This window comes from Spea bombifrons, chromosome 4 (genome assembly GCF_027358695.1).
Source record: "Spea bombifrons isolate aSpeBom1 chromosome 4, aSpeBom1.2.pri, whole genome shotgun sequence".
Classification (NCBI taxonomy): Eukaryota; Metazoa; Chordata; class Amphibia; order Anura; family Pelobatidae; genus Spea; species Spea bombifrons.
In genome coordinates, this window is record NC_071090.1 from 67724723 (window position 1) to 67745783 (window position 21061).

The window sequence follows — 21061 nt, forward strand, 5'->3', positions numbered from 1 at the left end:
AAAAAGCAACGTGATAATCCTGACGTCACCGAAACGGGAACGCCCCCCATTCTTTCTGCTTCTCACTGCTGCCACCTTGCGCTCGTCTCGATGTCCTGCAAGGCAGCATCCTGCACGTACTTCTTAACCCTCTACATCCTGGACATATTTGAGTGGATATCTACAGATTGATGTGAGAAGGTACGCTGATGTTTTAGATGCATTTAATATGATAAACATAATGGCTACTTTATTACCTCCAGCATATCCGATTTATTTGTAACGAGAGACGACTTGGAGAGTGACCTAGATTTGCAGGATGGATGTGCCCAAGCAAACTGTAACATTCTATCTGGAACTGTGTGAATCTAAATTCACTAATAATGTAACATGGCATATAGTTATGGTACTTGTGTATTTCTTTTTAAATGAAATCCAGATCATGCGTTGTTTCTGCTTTCTGATGCTGGAAGTCTGACAATGAGTCACCTCTAGGCTCTGTACGGTAAATGAAGTTTAAAGTTACTGTCTGAGACACATTCACTTCCAGCATCCTATGTGTACTGGGCTGTAAAGTCTCGGGTATTGCACAATAGTGGAATATCCTCAGGCAGCCCCTGCCATCAGGTGCCTCGCTTATTTACTTTCCTTTATTGTGTTTGCCATCATGACAGCACTCATTGCTTTGCACATCTCTCGTTAACCCATTTGGATTTTCCTCTAACACACGGGGCAGTTCGCAGGGGGTGCATCCCTATGTTGATTAGAATACACGAATTCACCATGCAAAAGCTTTTTCTAAGGCAAAGCATGTGGAAATGGCCTTTCGATCCCTTGTCACAGGGCGTGTTCTGCTTAATTAATGAATTCCAATTAGCATTGTTATCCAAGGAACCTCACATTTATTCAAGGATCCCCATTCGGATCGGTTCTAGTTTGTGATCACACTGCCTCCCGGGGCACAGCTATTGTCATGCAATGTCACTAGCCACGGGGCTTTCCACTGTCTACTCGGTTTATAAGGAGTTAAAAGGCCACCTGGTCAGTGACACCTACTTCACCATATGTTTGGCTAAAGCAAGTAATTAAATTCATTACTGCAAGAGACTACAGTAGCCATGGTCCCTACACATTGTACGGTGATTTGGGACTGTTGGCTCATGTTAACCCTTATGTGCCATTCAGGCTGAAGTTGGGGGAACACGGTGTGATCGCTTAATACACATTGTCCCGGAATGAGGGACCACTACTAGCCCCAGGCTATCTGCTACACTTGTCACTGAAGCCTTATCTCTTGTGCTGGCGCTGCCGTTGACGCAGGTCCTAGAGGTAAGCCGGCATTCGGTAGGTAGGGCTGCCAGACAGAAGGTGGTCTGGAAGGAGGTGGGGGTGGGGAAGAGTAACAGGAGGGGGTCAGAACTCCCTGCTGCTATCTGCCCCAGGCACGTCCTTCACGTCCCCAAAAGCACAAAGAGCTCCCCTCCCCCTCCCAGTGCCAGCTTGACTCACATCCCTCCCCAGCCACAGAAAAGATCCTTTTCTGCTGTTTTTTTGCTAAAATTTTTCACTTTCCTTTTATAGACACCTTATTAAAACGAGCATCATTCATTCTGCTCTCCAAATAACTTGGATGATTACATTAGATCAAGATCCACAGATTCATCTGCACAAATACAACAATCCTAATCTGACAATAATCCAAATTACTTTTTACCTTACTGAAAATGACCAAAAAAGACTTTAAGCTAAACATGTTAAACTTGTAATTTAATACTATTCTAAACTAGCTGAATTTAGCTTAAAATAATCTATTTTTTTTATTGCGACTATAAAAGCAATTTGTGTCTACAGCTTCCTTAACCCACTACTCTTCTACTAAAATTTATTTCAAATAAACCTACTAGTGTTTAATATGTATAAAAAAGATTAGTCTAAAGGCCAGATTCATTAGAGTATTAACTGAGGTTGCCACTTTTGAGATTAATAATAAAAAAATATTGGCCCATATATTACTTCAACTATTATTATTAAATATTATTAATATTTCATTGTTATTTTCTCTCCACCCTGCTTTTTTAATCATAAAGATGGGAGCCTAAGAATATCTAGAAGGACAGAATTCATGGACAATCCTCAAGGGGAGCGTTTCACTGCATGCACCGTCACATTTTTATGTAAGAAGAAGCATGTATATTTGCATGAGGAATAATGTATGTATGTGTGGCTGAGTGACACCATTTGTATTATACAGCCCCCAGTAAAAATCCAGAGAGGGATGTCATACTTTTGCTAAGCAGCAACCCTAGGGTACAATAACAATGGTCAACGCTAGGGTGCTACCGGTCTCAGAGAAATTGTAATATATTCTCAACCTTCAAACCCATACCCAGCATCGTCAGTGTCGTTTTGTTTCCGTATAGGGTACATAAAGGACCAGACATTTCTTGAAACCAGCGGTAGGCAGCAACATTCTTTGTGAAAGACATTTGGCTAAATGCCCCCTCTAAGCAACAATGGCTTCCAGAAGTCTTACGGCAGACACTGGTGTCCAGGTACAGACACTTTGCCTACTGTTGCTTGAAACCATCACCTCCACCTCCACCTAGTCTCCGTTTCACATAGTAATCCAGTCTGTGCTGGCCTCTTTCTTACTGTGGAAAATCCCACCTAGACAATTGGCCTCTTATCATTAGAATACAATTGTTTTTGGGGACAGAAACAGGATGTTTGGTTATTTGGTTCCTTTTTCTTGTTTTGACTAGAATTAACTAGAACTGCTGTTTGTGTATTGGTTTCTTGGGGAACTAGCAGAATACTAAATAAGATTAATTTCCTGTACATTGACACCTTTCTGCTATATTTTATTATTATTATTATTATTATTTGTATTCACTTGATTGCTTTTGCCCCAAAGAAAATAATCTGTGGACATATTAAAATATTATTATTAAGGCCAGGCCCAGTGTGCTCCAGCGGCAAACTGGGTGTGGCAATGTACGGCCACCGTACGCATATGCTTGGCTGCATGCCACTAAAGCATGACAACTTAATGTGTGGCTGTGCAGATAAATCTATCGGCTGGATGTCATTCGGTGGCCACTGGCCTTAAAGTGCCTATTTATCCCCAGTTGACCCTTTCATTTTTTAATAGCATTATTAGTACTAATAATAGAGATTTGTGTATTAAGTAATGCCTAACAGGGCTCCAGCATCTTGTGTTATGCCGCTGCTTCCGGTAACATGAAAATAAAAAAAAAAAATGACAATTTCTTATTGGATCTGCATAGATCTGCAGCAGTAAAATAAAACCTTCCTCAATCTGGAGAACCAAAGGAACCCTTATTGATTTAAATATTGCTGTAAATATTACTACTATAATTAAAAAGGGGAAGCTCTACTAACTATTATAAGTAACAGAGCCACTTGCAAAACCTAAAAATGGTGCGTCCTTATCTACACAGACAGATTTTCAGTGTAGCCAATGACCTTTAAGGCCACTGGCCGAGTGCCTGGGCTTACTTCATGTAGCAGTCCAGTTGCGCTTTACAGGAATGTTTTTCTTAGCTGTGCCCCTGCCGGGGTATTATTTTGTGTGTCCGACACCCCCTTATTGAAGTTGCAGGTTTCCTAAGTATTTGAACTTGTTTCCTTACTAACTTTTATGTTGATCGGAAACAGAAGATATATTATTGACTTCATGGTATCACAAGTGAAAAAAAGATGCACATTACGTCATCATTCCCATAAAACCAAAGTTCATTGTGGATTGTGGGTTAATCAGGGCAATACCGTATCATTAGTGATAAGAACTTCCTGCTGTAATGTAAAAAAGAAAAATACCTGTACATCCATAGTATCTAAAGCTGTTTGATTACTCATAGGATAAAAAACACAAACAAAGATGTGTGTCTTCATTGTGAGTTTACTTTTATTGAAATATTTGGGTACTGATAAGCAAATGTATGAATAAGACTCAATCCAATCATTACATTGTTTGGAATAATGGATATTGTTTATTTTCTTCAATGGTAATTTAATCTGTTTTGTTACTTCCAGTTTGTTTCAGATCTGCTCCAAATAATATCTTACAGTTTATTATTAAAACAAATGAACAGCTTAACTATGGAGCTTTCGGAGGATACAGTTTAAGTACAAACTGGATTTTTCTGCACTCATCTGCAATACCTTTTAGGGAACTAATGTTTGCATCTTAAGATGTAAAGTTGGATAAGGTTTTAAGAACTTAGAGGTCTCCTAGACCTCCAAGGTCTTGAATCCTGCAGATTCCACCAGAGGCATAACTGGTGATCTAGCATAGGACAGCGAGAGCTTTGAGTCTGCCACTACAGTTCCCTGTACCAGGTGCAGACACATGGGTTCAAGGAACCGGGATATGATATCATAAGCCAGTGCTATAAAGCTATAGAAGCTGACTAGTGGTGAGAAGCCCACAGATAGAGTATAGTGGAGGCAACTGCAGTGGTCCCATCCCCAACTGGTAACAAAATGGGTGTATAAAAGAGATTCTAGCTAAATATTCTAGTAACACTATACAAGGTTTAGACAGACCACCAAATCGGGCACTTAAATGGCACATTTCAGCTTCTACTTTTTAAAGTCAATATGCTACAAGTCTACAAAGTAGTGGGATAAAACCCGAGCCAAGGTAGTTAGTTCGGATTTCACACATATCTATGTTTTCCCAGAACCTATAGGCACCCAGCTTTGAGTTTTCTTTTACGGTACTCTGTACTGTGATGAATTAATTCTTTCCCAGCTCCTAAAAGACCATTTCTGAATGGATTCATAGGTTGCAGGGTGTGTAAGAGTGTGTAAGAAGGAGGTTTCTAGAAAAGCCAGGTACGTCTAATTCCCCATAATTATCTAACAGTTTTTGGAGCTTATCTTTAGCTCAGTCCCCACTTATAAAAGCAAACAAAACATTAGTACAACTGTTTTGTGGTACTATTAGAGATAATTTAATTATCAAAGCTTTTCAAATAATGTTAGGAAATGCATTATATACAAAAGGACGGCTATGTGGGTTAATCCTTAAATCCTGATCTGACTAGGTTGGCGACCATTGATATATGTAAACACGTACGTAAATTTATTTCTGTCAACAAAACTCTTTAGGTCCTCAGTAAACATACCTTAAGGGTTCTCTAGAAATATAGACCAACAAAGCTAATGTGATCCCTTACTTGACTTTCCCTTCTATCACTGACCTAGATCCGTTTATTTATATATTTCCTAAGAGACACAGGTCTTTGCTGTAGTCAAGCTGTATTTGTATAAAAAAACATTAAAATGTTTGTTTCTATGTAAATGTTTGCAGTAGTATTATGGGACACAAACAAAATTTTGCATAAAAAGAAGATAATATCATGACACCTTGTACATTCCTGCTAATAAATAATTACAGAAGTGATAAGTAGCATATGGCATGAATAATAGCCTCAAGGGACCATGTGTACAACAGGAAGCTTTGGGCAGCCCCTAAACCCTAGGGCTCCTGTGCACCGCATGAGCGTATGTTACATAAGACTAGATTGGCATTTGTTTACCTTCGGGTGGTCCTTGAGTGGGATGCAACTTATACACTCTATTTAGTTTTGTTTTGTTAACAATCAAATCAAGATAGTTTTTTTTGAATTTCCATAGTAACCAAAAGAGATGCAATATACAAAGTCAGCGGGGAGTCTTTTACACGTCGGGAGACACTGATGCAGAGATCTGAGGTTTACTACCTCTAGTATTCATTCTCACCTTTTCAAAGGGAATTCTATCATTCACAGTGTCTATTAGTATTCATGCTCAATGAGAAATTAAATCAGTGATTCACCTGTAAATATTTACTTGACTACCTAAAGATTAAATGTGCCACACTATGCCTTCTGATAACATGAAGAAACCTGTTTAAGGAAAGAGTAATGATGTCATTCCCACATCCACATATTTCTCTCTGCTACATGATTCAATACAGTCTGCGGCTTGCCATGAAATTTACAACTCGATAGACAATGACCCAAATGGAATTTTACTTGACACAAATGGCAGACATGTTCATACTTATGTTGTATTGTCCACCTATTAGTAAAGGATTACAGTGGTGGTGGTAGAAAGTATATACTTCAAGGTGCATGCATATCCATCTATCTATCTATCTATCTATCTATCTATCCATCTATCTCTTAAATTGTTGTTTCTATTAAGATACTGGACAGTTACCTTTTTGTCTCCTTTCCCCGTAACCTCACATCATTCCATTGATAGACTAGAGTAAGCAACATATAACTTCACATTTGCAGAGTAGAGATGGATGGTGATGAAGGTGGGGATGAGTCAGACCCAAGGTACTGCTCTTTTGATTCATACACAAGCAGAAACCTTTTTGCCCAAACTCGTTTAAAGAAAGCTTGCCCATCTATTCTGTAGACTATAGTACTGTGGAAGTGGTTGTTGCGCAACATCTGGAGAATAACTAGCTAAATAGCTTTGTTATCATTATACCTTTAATAGGGTAGCAAAAGTGGCATATTTAATTTCTATTTTGTTCCATGCCCAACACTCACATCCAAGTATGAAGCATATGCACACAGTATATCAGATTATTTCATTTTAGCAAGAGTATCTAGCATACTCTCTATAAAAATTACATTGTTTGAAATACATCTATAGTGAAAAAGTTTAATAATTTAAGATGCAGAGCTACTCCAAAGCTACTTCAGTGGAAGGAATATGTAAATCACTTGCAATACAGTTGGATTTACTATATAGTAATGGTGACACAATTTCTTTATGAAGTGCGTATATTTTATATTAAGTAAAATGAATAAAACATTTTTAATAAACCATTTTCAAAATGTTTAAATCATTTCAAGTTACATTTTTATTCACTCTTTTGAATATCTTTTTAAGCCTATTTTCTGTGTGGTTTCCTGTTATCACTCATATTAAAAAATAAAATAAAAAACAACTAGGCTGTAATACTGCAAACAACACATAGGCTGGGTAATCAGCAAAGCCTACCTGGCTATGAAAAGGTAAGCATATATGTACTGGAAACTGGGCTCGACTGGCACTTTACCGTTCCAAAAAACATTGTATGTAAGCAACTAATAGACATATTATAGATGAGTCATTATGCACTGCCATACAGAATTCCAAAACCATCATAAAAGCTGTTTACTAGACCTTATTTTTTATTAAGTAATACTGGAACACTGACATCCCTTACCAAGTGCCCTTCTGATATCACAGCTTTACTGAATGAAGTAATATAAACCAAGACATAACTCATAAGCTTATAAAAAGCATGCTTCTATCCAGGGCAAATATTACATGCAGATTAAGTAATAGATGTACATTAAGAAAATACATTATGGACGATACTTCTTGACAATGTTATAATCATGTAAAACATAGATTCTCTTCTTCTATTTTACGTTGTATTTCAGAATGCATCATGTTAAAAAGTGGTTTCATGGAATTGTGTATTGTGTCATAACTGATGACTGGTTGTCAAGCTTATAAATATTCAACTAAGGCAGCAAAACATAACAATGTCACCAATAGTCTGGTTACAATTATCATAGAGGAAGTGGGGTTGCCCTTCCAATAGGAATATGTGAACCACATAAGGATGCCAGAAGCCACTTATGGTTGTCGTTTGGACTGTCATTTGCCCTGGAAACACTAGCAAAACAACACATTACAGCACATTATTTCATCCACGTAATAGTTGATTCCTTCAAAAAAATGGGCTTTCATTTGGGAATGTAAAATGTACAGCATATGATAATTATTAAAATTACTTCTAGCAAAAAACATAGAAACAAAACATGGAATTTGCAAGCCCATTTTTTTCCTGCTGCAAAAAAAGTTATTACCGTATTTGCTCGATTATAAGACGAGGTTTTTTCCAGAGCAAATGCTCTGAAAAATACCCCTCGTCTTATAATCGGGGTCGTCTTCTAATCAGACCCAAAAAAAATGGCTGGGGCCATGCTGCTTACCGGTCGCGAGCAGCGTCTCTTCCGTTAGAAGCAGGAGGACAGGAAGCTTGTAGCTTCCTCACAGAACTCTATCTCCCCCTCCCTCCTCTGGGGGCGGGGCCAGAGAAGTTGCTGGTACAGCCGGTCCCCTGCAGAAGTCTTCGAGTGAGAGATCTGCAGTTCAGGTAAGGGGGTGGGGGAGGGTTTTTGGGTAAGTATGTGTGATTAATGTGTGAAGTATGTGTGATTAATGGAATGAATGAGTATTTAAATGTTTGTGAATGTGTGTTTGTGTGTGATAGCATGGATGTGTAAGGGGGGTGGGGGTTGTAGCATTGCATAGGGAGGCTGTAATCCCACTACTATCGTCCCCAGGTTCCAGCATGTACTGGCTGCCTTGGCTTGATAGGAGTGTGATTGCTGTTAGCAGCAATCACACTCCTATCAAGCCAAGGCAGCCAGTACATGCTGGGTTAAAAGGCATATCAATGGGGCTGAGTGGCATATAGGGGGTTAAAATGCATTTCTGGACCTCCAGAAATGCATTTTAACCCCCTATATGCCACTCAGCCCCATGATATGCATATATACCTCCAGAAATGCATTTTAACCCCCTATATGCCACTCAGCCCCATGATATGCCTTTTAACCCCCTATATGCCAGAGTGGCATATAGGGGTATAAGGCATATCATGGGGCAGAGTGGCAAATAGGGGGGGTATAAAGCATTTCTGGGGGCAGAGTGGCATAACTGGGGGGGCAGGTTGGCAAATAAAAGGAAATTTAAAAAATATATTTACATGAATTAATATTTACTGGTAAAACTTTTTTTCCTATAGGGTCGTCTTATATTCAGGCTTTTTGTTTTTTTCCTAAATTAATATTTTGATTTTGGGGGGTCGTCTTATAATCGGGGTCGTCTTATAATCGAGCAAATACGGTATTTGCTCTTTGATCTGTACCGTTCTTTTAGCCTGCACTGCTTCTGGAAGGTTCTTCCACCTATCTACCACTCACTCTGTGAAGATGCAATGCACCTCCAGGTCAGCAAGGGTAAAATCTGAAGAACATAAACTGTCCTTCCTGGCACAGTGCCACTTGGCCTGGCTGACACAACCTAGTCTATTTGCGTTCATCGGAAGACAGCCATCTAGCTCTGTGCTCAGTGTCACACATGTCATGTTCCTACCAGTTAGGATCTGGACCCGAATCGTCAGACGCCGTCTACATCCCTGTTAAATGACAAACCCTACGCATACACTGTGCATACTGAGTCACACATACGCAGGGGGGTATATTCTGACCTAGGCTGGCAAGTAAAGAGGACCATTAGGTCAATGCTCGTTGGGTCAGTGAAAAGGGAGATGACTGACCTCCCCAACTGACCCACAAAATGTGATGCTGTGCATCGTTGAAAGGCAGAAAGCTAGGATATAATGTCATATCCCAGTGCTCAAAATAGGGATTGTGGCAAGGAGGAGGCGGCTGGTGGCACTACCTTTGCTTAGGCCTAAGGCCAATCGTTAATTTAACATCCCTACCCCCAGAAAAAGAGTATGTGTAGTATGGGGTAGAAGGCACTGAGCAAGAGGGATGTGATTGGGTCCACCTAAATATAGATTTCTCAGTCTTCCAACTAGATTATTTAGGGACTGGGGTCAGGACATCATACTTTGTAGACAGTAAGTGCAGGAGGGAAGGAGTGACCATCAATGGTAGGGGTCCCCAAGGTTTTCATGACACAACAGTCAAGCTATTGGTTACACAGGAAGGCAAATGGACAGACAGACAAGCAACATGCTAGTAAGATAACTACAGTTTTTACAATGTGAATATTCCAAACACTTTAGCAGACCTACATTGCTTTAACTTCAGTTAGATATCTTACTTGGGAATCCAAAAGTTGGTTAGTGTTGTAACTATTACATAGATATCTGAAATATGAAAGATGGTCTTTACATGGTTGCAAATTAGTGTTTCAACATCCCACAAGAGTAGAAGCTGTTATAATGTTTTTCTACAGAGGTCATGGTCTAAATACCAATACAAAACAGTAACATAAAGATTACTGTGAGTGAAACATGTATAAGCAACTAAACAATGGAGCCTTTAGTTGAAGTTGATACATTTTTATAGGGCAAACAAAGAAAACGATTAGCTTTAGGGATCTCGGAGGTCATTTTTTCCATATAGAATCAAAGGAGAAATATCCCAGTTTCCAAAAGCGTGTGTAACTTTACTCCCTTTTCTATGGTGATTCAATAAAAGGTATCAACTTTGACTTGAAGAGATCTAAGTAGTATTACTGTGTCCAACCTACATTAAATATGTCATATAAAACATTTCGATGGCATATTATGAAATTAAAAATGTCTTCAAGGATGTATGTATTTTGTAAGGAATGTATAGTTTAAATAAATGTCAGTATTCATTAGCTGTGTAAAAAAGGTGTCACCTTTGTGTGAACTTGCAATATGAACATTTGAGTTGCTCCACTCCAAAACACTTTATGGATAAAAGTAAACATAAACCTCAAGAAAAATGTCCACTAAACGTTCTGCTGTGCTTTTCAGCTAAAAATGTTTTGAATCAGAGGTAAAACTATAAAAGCATATGAAGCCGGTTATGACTCTAGTTCCTATGAAATATTTATTTACCTATCTGGTTGTTTATTCAGATTGTTATGCTTACTAAAAGGTATGTCCACTAAAAACAGGATTTAAATCAGCTCAGTTTGCAGATTTCAACTGCATTTAGTGCCGTCTTAGCACATGAACTGTGTGTATATTTATACCACACGGTTTACCAAATAGTTCTCATTTATATGTTGAAATGTTTGTGTTTTTTGGTGCTTACAATGTTCACCCCGGGTGGTCAGTGCATCACTTTGCCCAGGACCTAAAATGCTGTTAAGACGGCCCCGACTGCAGTTGGATCCAGATAATCTCCAAATCGATTCCAACCTTACATAATTTCTGTGTTTTCACAAACTAAACACTGTTGACTATGATTGGGATCTGCTCTGTGCTAAACTCAGATGTAAAAAAGCCATCATTTAAGAACATTTCCAGTAGATCAGCAACGTGACCCAAAGTTTAATAACCAAGACTGGAAAATGTTAGTTAATATTACCTGGCCTAATCTTTTGACCTGTTTTTTTTTTGCTGGGAATTGATGTTTATGAGACTTTTTACCTCTTCTTGTCAGACCCGTCCCCTTTGTTTTTGGTGCCCAGGCTTTGCCTACCTGCCAGTGAGTTACTTATAAACTCACTCTGTACAGTATCTCTGTCTCTAATTATTACTCTTTGAAACAGGATAAATCAGGCCTTTGGTGGTAAGTGGGTTCATCACGGGTTTCAGGGGTGACCATGTTTACATGTTTATATAATTATAAATATTAGGAGAGCACACCAAAAGGGTATTCAAAGAGTTAACGTCCCAACTGGGTGTAATCACTGCCAAAACTACAGAGGTAGTTACAATCTCGGCTCCTCATGCTGATTCAAAATAGTTTAGAAATAGCCCTTCCTAAAGGGACTGGACCAGTTCAGGTCGGAAGGGCCCTTTCTAAACTATTTTGAACCAGCACGGGGAGACGGTATCGTACCAAGGTCATGTTACGTCACGTGACCCGGCAGTGAAACAGTGGCTGCCAGCACAGTGTGTAAGCAGCCGGAGAGAAAGCTGCAGGTGTGGTGAGAGATAAGCGGGGATGGGAAGGAGGTGGGATATATGAATATGTAATTGTGTGTGTGAGTGTGAGCATGGGTGTGTAAGTGGGGTGAGATGGAGTGTGGTTAGAATGAATACATTTGTGTAAGTGTGTTTTGGGGGCAATGATGGCACACACCAGTTCTTGAAGTTGGGGGGTCCCTAGGGCAATTTTCGCCCTGTGGTTTCCTGTAGCTTGCATCAAATTTACATAGTCTATATGACATATAGTACTGCGCAAACATTTTAGGCAGGTGTGAAAAAATGCTTTTTGTTTTTTTTTCTTCATTTAACAAAATCCAAAGCAAGTAAACAGAAGAAAAATCTAAATGAAATCGATATTTGGTGTTACCACCCTGCTACTTTTCTCAAGGCATGCATCTCATCCCTAATATAACCTAACATGGTTGTGTTGCTTACCACCAAGTTGAATCAACAGGACTGCATTACTTTAAACCCAAAAAAGAGCACCAGCCTCAATTGATTTTATCGCTTCCCGAGCTAGTCAGGAGAGTTCAGGGTATTCCTCCTAACTAGCCCATGATCTGAGATCCCAGCTCAGCAGGACAATGGGATAGAGCCCAAAAACTGGAACTGACTCACTTAAATTGGGATCGAGTTCCTCTTTAAGCACATTAACTCCTAGTTGCATTTAACCCCTTAAGGTCCATTGACGGGTCAGGCACGTCCCGCAAAAACGTTACAACCAATGACGTGCCTGGCACGTCGTTTCATTAAACAAGCTTTGAAAGTGATCTCGATGTCGAGGCATTCAGCAACACCGAGATCAGCATCAGGGGCCATCTCTGGCCCCTCCCCGGGTAGTCAACATCCGCCATACACTGTATCACCGATCGCCACCTAAACTTCAATGGTGTCGCTGAAATGCCTCGATCACGAGGCATTCAGCAACACCAAACACTAACCCCAGGACGCCCTGTCACTGCTCTAAAGAGCGGTCACAACTACCACTGCGAGTGATTTTGCAAGATGGTGACACGTCCTTTAAAAAAAGGACCCTCTAGAGACCTCTGGTTCCACTTGCAGGTTGAATACAGGTACATAGATAATATGATGAAAAAATGATATCTGAAGAAAGCCCTCCCGAAAAAAAAAAAAAAATACATAACTTGTGTGGGTTCACTAAATGTGGGAGGAGAAAATGACATCTAAACACAAGCACCGCAAAAGTGTTAAAACAGCCTTGGTCCCAAAGTGTACAAAAGGTAAAAAACAGCCTGGTCCTTAAGGGGATAAATATATTTGTGTGTGTCATACGGGCATATGCATGTGTTTGTCTATATACACAATTGTGTTTCTTTACATTTTTGGTTGATTATGCAAAGCCAGTGATATGCAAGGCCAGTGATACTTCATTTTTTTGTTAAAAACATTATGATTCCTAGAAAATTTAAGAACATGGAAGTCACGGTGCGTACAGCAAGCTGTTCCGATTCTATAAATACATTTCAGCCGGATCATAATATTTTGCTTGCTGTACTCCTTCAGAAGCAATAACAAGCCATCGACGTTCTAGGTGGGAGTTATGCAATCCCAAGAATGCTCCAATACATGATGCCAGAGTAAAAACATGTTTTTATCCTTTCATTCAACTACATGAACTTGGTTTGACACAGGCTAACTCTCATGATAGCTCCTGGAAGTCTCAGCCAACCATGCGCAGCCAATGGAGAAGTCATTCTGAGTTACACAGGTTGTGCATGCACTGTGCACGGGGAGGAACAGCTGTTCACTCCCTACTGGATCTGTGCTGAGGCACTGAATTCCTCCAAGACGACTGCTTCCAAATCAGCAATAGAACAGTATTCATGAGATCATGCCCCGAGTGTAAATAACACAAGTGCTCCATCGTGGCATTGTGCCAGTACCAATCTATTGAGGCTGTGATCCTATTAATGGCGTCAAAAACAGTGCCTGTACTGTGGGCTACATTCGGTCAAACGCATCTGCTTATTACTGCACTTGCCCTATATACTCATCACTAACCAGCTTCAGTGCTCTCTCATGTGAGACTTTTGGGGGGATCTGATGAGACCCTGTGCACGCAAGTGCAGAAATTGCTCCCATTGATTTCAGAGATTTAAAGAATGAATAATTCTACATATGACAGTCCTAAAATGTGGCATTTGAATGAAATATTTAAAATATAAAACACAAGTTTGCTAAACTGAATCAGATTCAAGATAATGTTCCCATGACCTATAAAAGCCTAATAATCCAGTAATCATGTGGCAGAGTAAAGCATTTGATGAACACTCTACTACTAAGCATGGATTAGTATTTCATGCATAAAATACTGAAATTACAACTCATAATCTCTTATAAAACGCTGCTATGGACATTCATAATGTCAATGTTTATGGAATTTACTAGCTTGGTTCTAGCAATGGTTTAAAGGGAAACTCCAGCCACCATATGCATTTCACTGCATTTGATAGCCGAGTGCTCCCTTTTCGATGTGTCCCCTTTGCTAATTCATAGGAGCTTCTGCGGAATCCTTCCATGTGTATTTGCCCTTTCCTCACCCCCCTCCTAGCTATTTTCCATGCCCAAATCCCATCTCCTGGCATATGGGGTCATTACCTCCAGTCAGATAATTACTTCCCAGCACTGGCTCAGCAAACATCATGGGGCAGAATCTAATCGGTAAATAATTTATTTTCAAAGGAAAAATAACAACTTTTTCAACAATGCATTTTAAAGTACTCAGAAAGTACTTTAATATGGAAAGAGAGTGAGAGAGTGAGTGAGTTATTGTGTTGCACATGTAAATAAAGAGATACATACATAAAAAAGTGAGTAGTTTTTGTAAGTCTAATTGTTATGTTATATATTACTTGTTATATCCTGTCCACCCCTTGTACTGAGCTAAGGAATATAATGGCGCTATATAAAACAATAAATAATAATATTACCTGTCCTAATCTTCTGACCTGTCTGACTTTGCTTCTGTTTTTTTTTTTGCCGGGAACTAATGTTTAGGGGACTTTTTACCTATTCTTGTCTGACCCTTCCCCTTTTGTTTTGGTGCCCAGACTTTGCCTACCAGCCATTGAGTTACTTATAAACTCAATCTTTAATATATTTGTATTGCACATCTAGGTAAATAAAGAGATACATGCTTACAAAAAGCAAATTGCAACAAAAATGCAGGGCAGTATTTATTCTCAACTCGGCTTGCCTTTGGAACCTACAGCGCACAATAGCAATGGAACTTCTTGATACCATTATTTGCTGTGCGTTTCCCCTCCCAAGAGATTTAATGATCGAAACTAAGTTGAAAACAAACTTGAACGCTAAACACGCGAAGTACCTCTCCATTGGCATGCATTGCCCATACTTCATTCACGTGCACAGAGACAGGAATTGTTGCCAGCTGCATGCAACAGCAACAGGTATCGTGCTACACATTCTTGGAACCGTTCCTAACAGTCTGTGGTCGACTTGTGTATTCAAGGGTGTACACTCTTTGAAGTGTAGAATTAACATTTGACTCACTGATTGTGAGCAAAATTGTGTGCATAGATTGATATACTTAGGGAGAACAAACCCCCAATCTGCTGATGCCTGGGTGCCATTCGTTAATTGTTCGGTAGATGAGTTGGGCTCCCCACATGAATGGCAATGGCTTTTCAGGACCCCAGAGAAATATTTCCCATATTAAGCAATAAGTCTTTATTGAGAGAAAACCTCTGACAGTCTCATCAGCTACCGCAGCTCAGGAACAGTCAAAATTAAGTTTATCCCAACAATATGGTCGCCTGTTGGTGCAATGTTGAGTCTTGAGCCTGCTTGTGTCTCTCAGGAAGGTCAGTTTTGAACAATGATACGATTTCTGTTTTAGTCTGTAATAGAGTGACATTAAACATTGATTCCTTAACACAGACGTTTACTCCACTTCCCAGGGCAATCTCAACATCACCCTGTAACAGGGGCGTACCTACAATATTTGGCACCCTGGACGGATTCATTCTGGAGATGCTTAAGGATTTATTGTGGGTGGTAAAACATTACATTTGCTGTTGAATGTTATGTTATTTTAGTTTAATTTGTGACATTATCTCAGTTGCTGTTTATGGGGCAGAATGCCAAGTTTAGAGCACAGAAACCAAAAAAAAATAAAAACCGGCTTCATAAATTAGATATCTTATCAAATGTTCCAAGTCACAAGATGTTCTTAAACATTACTGTTTGACTGATGAGGATGTCTTAATTGCAAACACTAGGAGTATACAGTTTTCCACAATGCAAAAGACTTTCCCAGCTTTATACATTGCAGGGGGCATATTCAGTCAAACGCGGCTCTAATGTAATAGAGCGCATGCTTGCATTCTCACCATTTATTGGGTCCTCCAGGCAGCCATAAATGGTGCCAAGCAAAGACTGTTCTGAAGCTGCAGTGTTTTCACCAAATAAGTTTTTTTGGTTTTTTTTTACAGAATATTTAAAAACCATAAATGGTGGGGCTGTATGGGGCCTTAGACTGCTCCTTTAAAAATTGCTTACCACTTCCCTCACATGATTGGACACAGATCCACAGCTCATAGAACATATAAGCAAAACAAAAGTGTTGTAATGGTGTCACTCCATAGGGTATAACTCATACAACCATTAAAATCCATATTTACTAAACATCAAAATGAACGAATATAGTCAAACACGGGACAAAACATCACACTACAATAGTTGTTTGTTTGCCTTTTATCTTTCTTTTAATCATCTACATTTACATAATTAGCACTGTTTGTGTAGGCATGACTAGTTGCCCCTCATATTGACATTGACATTGGCATCTGCCAAAGTGCCTACTATATGACCAAAAGTATGTGGACACCTGACCATTACACCTAAATGAGCTTGTTGGGACATCCCATTCCAAAACCATGAGTCTCCACTCTTCTGGGAAAGCTTTACACAGTGTAGGAAACCAAGGGGCCTAGCTCAAACCAAAATAAAAATCTCCTGATCATTATCCCTCCTTCACCAAACTTTACAGTAGGAACTACGTATTCGGGTAGGTAGCATTCACTAAACCCAGATCTGTCCATCAGACTTCCCTCCAGAGTCCAGTGGTGGTGTGCTTGTGTGCTGCTGCTCAGCCATGGAAACCCACCTGATGAAGCTCTCGATTCACACGGATTGCGCTGATGTTGCTTCCAGACACAGTTTGGAATTCTGTAGTGAGGGATGTTACAAAGGACAGGTGCTACTCTCTACAGCACTCAGCATCCCCACTATGTGAGTGTGCGTGGTCTACTGTTTCGTGGCTGAGCTGTTGTTACTCCTAGATACTTCTACTTCACAATAATACCACTTAGAGAGGACAGGGGCAGATCTGCATGGACAGAAATTTCACAAACTGACTTGTGGCAAAGGTGATATCCTATGACAGTGCCATGTTTAAAGGGTGTAGCTGAAACACCTAAACTCAATAATTAGGTGGGGTGTCAACATACTTATAGTCATACAGCATAGCTCTTAACCCTAACCATAATAAGCACTGCTGAATACTGTATCATACAATTGCAGAAAAGGTTATTATTTACACTATAAAACATGTCTACTGTGAAAGACATGTCAGATGGAAATGTGCAGACTCCAAAGAATTCCCCAGTTACATAACAGTTACAGTTCCTGTTAGCTTCATCAGCTGAGGGTTAGAATGTGTTTTACAGTGTGCCTGTTGGAAAACATTTACTAATGTCATCAAAATGCCTCGTGACAAACACTGAATCACGCCACGGCCCTGGTTACTACAAGTCGACATTTTTTCCTAGAAAAATTGCATCCCTAGAGAACAATAATAATAATAATCATATTTCCTTATCAACAAACTTCTCAGACAGTAGTTAATCTCTGAAAATGCATCTACTTTTATTCTAAGTGTAAACAAAACATTTTTAAAATACTAAGACCTTGTTACTACTATCTATTTTTCAAATTTTTGTACTGTATGTGCTGTATCGTGTTAGCATATTATTATTATTATCTTTTATTTATATTAAGCAGCGCTTAATACAATACGTATATTCAAGGGGTTTGACAAGATGAGAATTGACAGACTAAGACAAACCGATACATTAGGTGGAGAGAGCCTTGCACGCAAGCTTACAATCTTGAGAATGTACATCCAAGTTCAAGTTTCTGGGGGGGTTTGAATTGTGCTAATGTAGCACTTCCTCGGGTTGCAGCTAAATGGGATACGTACTTCAGTCGGATAGCAGGAATAGCTATTCCTGTAATGTACAGCACTGTTTACAGTATATGAGAGTAAACAAATAAAAATATATGACGTAGAGCACTGGCTGCACGCAGGATGTAGTCAGCATAGTACCAATTCAGAACTCATCATACATTGTTCTATAATTCAAGACTTTATTGGCATCCTGTCCTTCCTCCTTTTCATAATTTCTTCCTATAAGTTTATGAGTATATTCTCATTATAAAGTGCTTCATGCTGCTGTTTTACAATCCATGTCTACCTTGTTTCCTCAGGATGTAACTGACCCAGATCAGTTTAGTAATTAGAGATTTTTAAAGAACCTTATATTGTTGGTCAGTATACTCTGAATCAGGGGGCATCTACCTGAAGTACTTTCATATGTCTGCAACAAAGTGACAAAATGCCCAATTTAGTCATCTGGGAGGTTAACATCAGCTGAACTTGGCACCTGGCAAACTGGCAAATACCAGGAGGGCCTCTGACCAACATCACGCCATATTCACCCGATCTGCATGACTATTGTGCCATTGGCCTTAAAGTACCAGGGCTGCCTACTTATCCCTTGTCTAGCCCTAAACGCGGTGATAACTCACATACACTTGAGAGATGGAATGCTCAGTCAAATCACACATTATGCTTCTTATTACATATATACTTAACTTTTACTAAATGTAGTGTTTGCTCTATTAGAGCTGGAAGTTGCAGGCAAGTTTCAATGTAAAGTACAAACTTTCTGCGATTCTTGCAGGGAAACTTGCCAAGGCAATTTCAGATGCATTGTTACATACAGTGATAAATTCGAACAGCGGGTCACCCTAAGCCTGACCCAGGACAGCACCCCAGCTGCCCTCAACACTCTACCCTGCGCCACCATCATCTCTGCTGAGCACCAGGATCGACTGGTGCGCCCCCTCATAAGGACACACAGATTGCTTCCGCATGTTATTCCGATTATGCCAGCAAGAAATTATAGGAACTATCTTGTCATATTATATATAAATTAAAACAAACAAATTAATCAGTCATATTAATATTAAAATATAGCATAATCATATTGGGATAGCCCATACATTTTTTATGTTTGTTTAGTCTAAGTTTTTATTATTATTATTATTATCAATTTACATGTAATATTTTGTTACATTTTTGTTTATCCTTTTTTCTGCTTTGGGGTGTTTCTGTGCATTGTTACATGTACCTGATATTACTAAATTAGTCGTGATTCATTTATCTGCTTCGCCATAAGTTATAATTAAAGTCTGCGAATTAGAGTTTGAGAAAACGTATGTCTCGTCTTCTTTTGTTTTCAGGTTTATTGCTACTAGTGGATTACACATTTATCAAGGTAATTTACACAAGAATGATGCGTTTCCTCCAGGGCTGCTGTAACTGGCCCGTGCGTGTGCTTCTTCACATGTATGCCACGAGAACGCCAAACACTTTACTGATTAGCCCTGTGTCGCTACACAAACACGACGATAGCTTTGTTTAATATCACCGTGTTTAAGAATGTGTTTGAAATGCTAATGATGTCTTCTTTTAGGACCATTCACTCAACGTGAATTTCATTGTTTATTTTGACCCTTGTTTAACACACAAGGAAGGAAACAAACCTTGATAACCTGCCATTCTAGAATAAGAAGAGATGTTATCAAGAGAATGACCAACTGCGCAGAGGTAATACATTGAAAATTAAAAGAAAGGGGGTAACCTGCCCGCCGGGAACCCTAGGCCTAGTCACTAATGCTATACAGTTTGACTCTTAAGGCATCTAAAGTTATAAACATATTCCCCCCCATTATTTTCCATATACACCAAAGCAAATAATAAAAGTTATGGAAACGAAATATTTTTCTTAAGATACCAAACCCTACCGTAGGGTTGCGTGTATTTGTACACAGGGTGAGTATGCATAAACTAGGGTTAAATGCCAAAATTATACTAGAGAAACACAATCTTTGTAGAAAATACACACTTACAAAAGTATGACACACTTGTAGCACCCCTTGGTACACCAGCTTTTGTGGACTACAAATCCCAAAATATGCACAATACGGTGACCAATCAACAACTAGCATACATGTAATAAAACAGTTTAACTATAAAAGTCTACTACTCCCAGCACCCTAAGCACGTAACACTCTGCCAGGAACCACTCCTCTTACATAAGTTCCTGTCCGGAGCATAGCAGTGGTGCAGCACGTCAGACACGTAACATCCTGATTCCCTGTTGTGAATGTATTAATTATGCATACGGCAGGGCAGCATGTTACATATGCTGGTCAGCAGCAACACTAGATGTCTATGCGTGTCAGGGAAGTATGGCTGATGGGGTCATTTGATCTGTGACCCTGTGTCATTATGAACTTTGCTATGGAATATGTTGGTGCTTTATAATTACAAAAACAAAAATAGTAATTTGTACTTTATTCTGGAACAGGCGCTATTTATATATGAATTTTATAATGATTTTTTATTTTAAATTAACACTGATTAATGGATCGCCAAACTGTATTTATAGTAAAGTGGTTTAGGTTGCTTTAACTTGTTCGCAATTACTTTGGATCAGACTTGAATAGGCTAGAGCGCCTGTAAATCAGGTCATTTTGGTAAATTAGTGTTTAAAGACACGTCTATTACTTGGCTGACCTGCATTCACCAGTAAGGTGTGCACTTTTTTGTATACTCTTTGTGACTGAACACAGGACGACAGTTGTGTCGTTTTAAGTGTCTCCTGTTTTCACTAACTTCCCTGCAGGGTATGTAAAATAACATTGCCTCTTACCTTTCCGAAAGGCCATTGCTGAGGTCAAAGGGTTACGCTATGGCTGTGGATGGACTGCCAAAGGTTCAGGAAGGCTGCAGCACTCTGGACTGGGAGGGATCTGATAGAAAGCAGGAAACTGGTCATATATGGTCATTTTCACCCAGCCACACGTCACTTCGGGGAAGGAGCTCTGTGAGACAGTAGGAAGTTACTCTCTGCACTCTACACAAACAGAAAAGGGGAAGAACTGTACAAAACATTCTCTGCATTAACCCTTCATGTGCAACATTGTTATAAGGCACATATCTGGCTGCAGAATTGCCCTCGTTCAGATATACTAATTAAATTGAATATGTGAATA

The 21061-nt window shown here is 39.4% G+C and overlaps 1 protein-coding gene across 1 annotated transcript in view; it reads right to left on the bottom strand.

Moving 5' to 3' along the window:
• Positions 1 to 20814, bottom strand: part of PFKFB3 (6-phosphofructo-2-kinase/fructose-2,6-biphosphatase 3) — a 32113-nt gene extending 11299 nt beyond the window's left edge. The window contains exon 1 of the mRNA XM_053465416.1: positions 20719 to 20814. Within this exon, the coding sequence (XP_053321391.1) occupies positions 20719 to 20734 (16 nt within the window). The 5' untranslated portion in view covers positions 20735 to 20814. The remainder of the gene's footprint in view (positions 1 to 20718) is intronic.
• Positions 20815 to 21061: the final 247 nt, after the last annotated feature.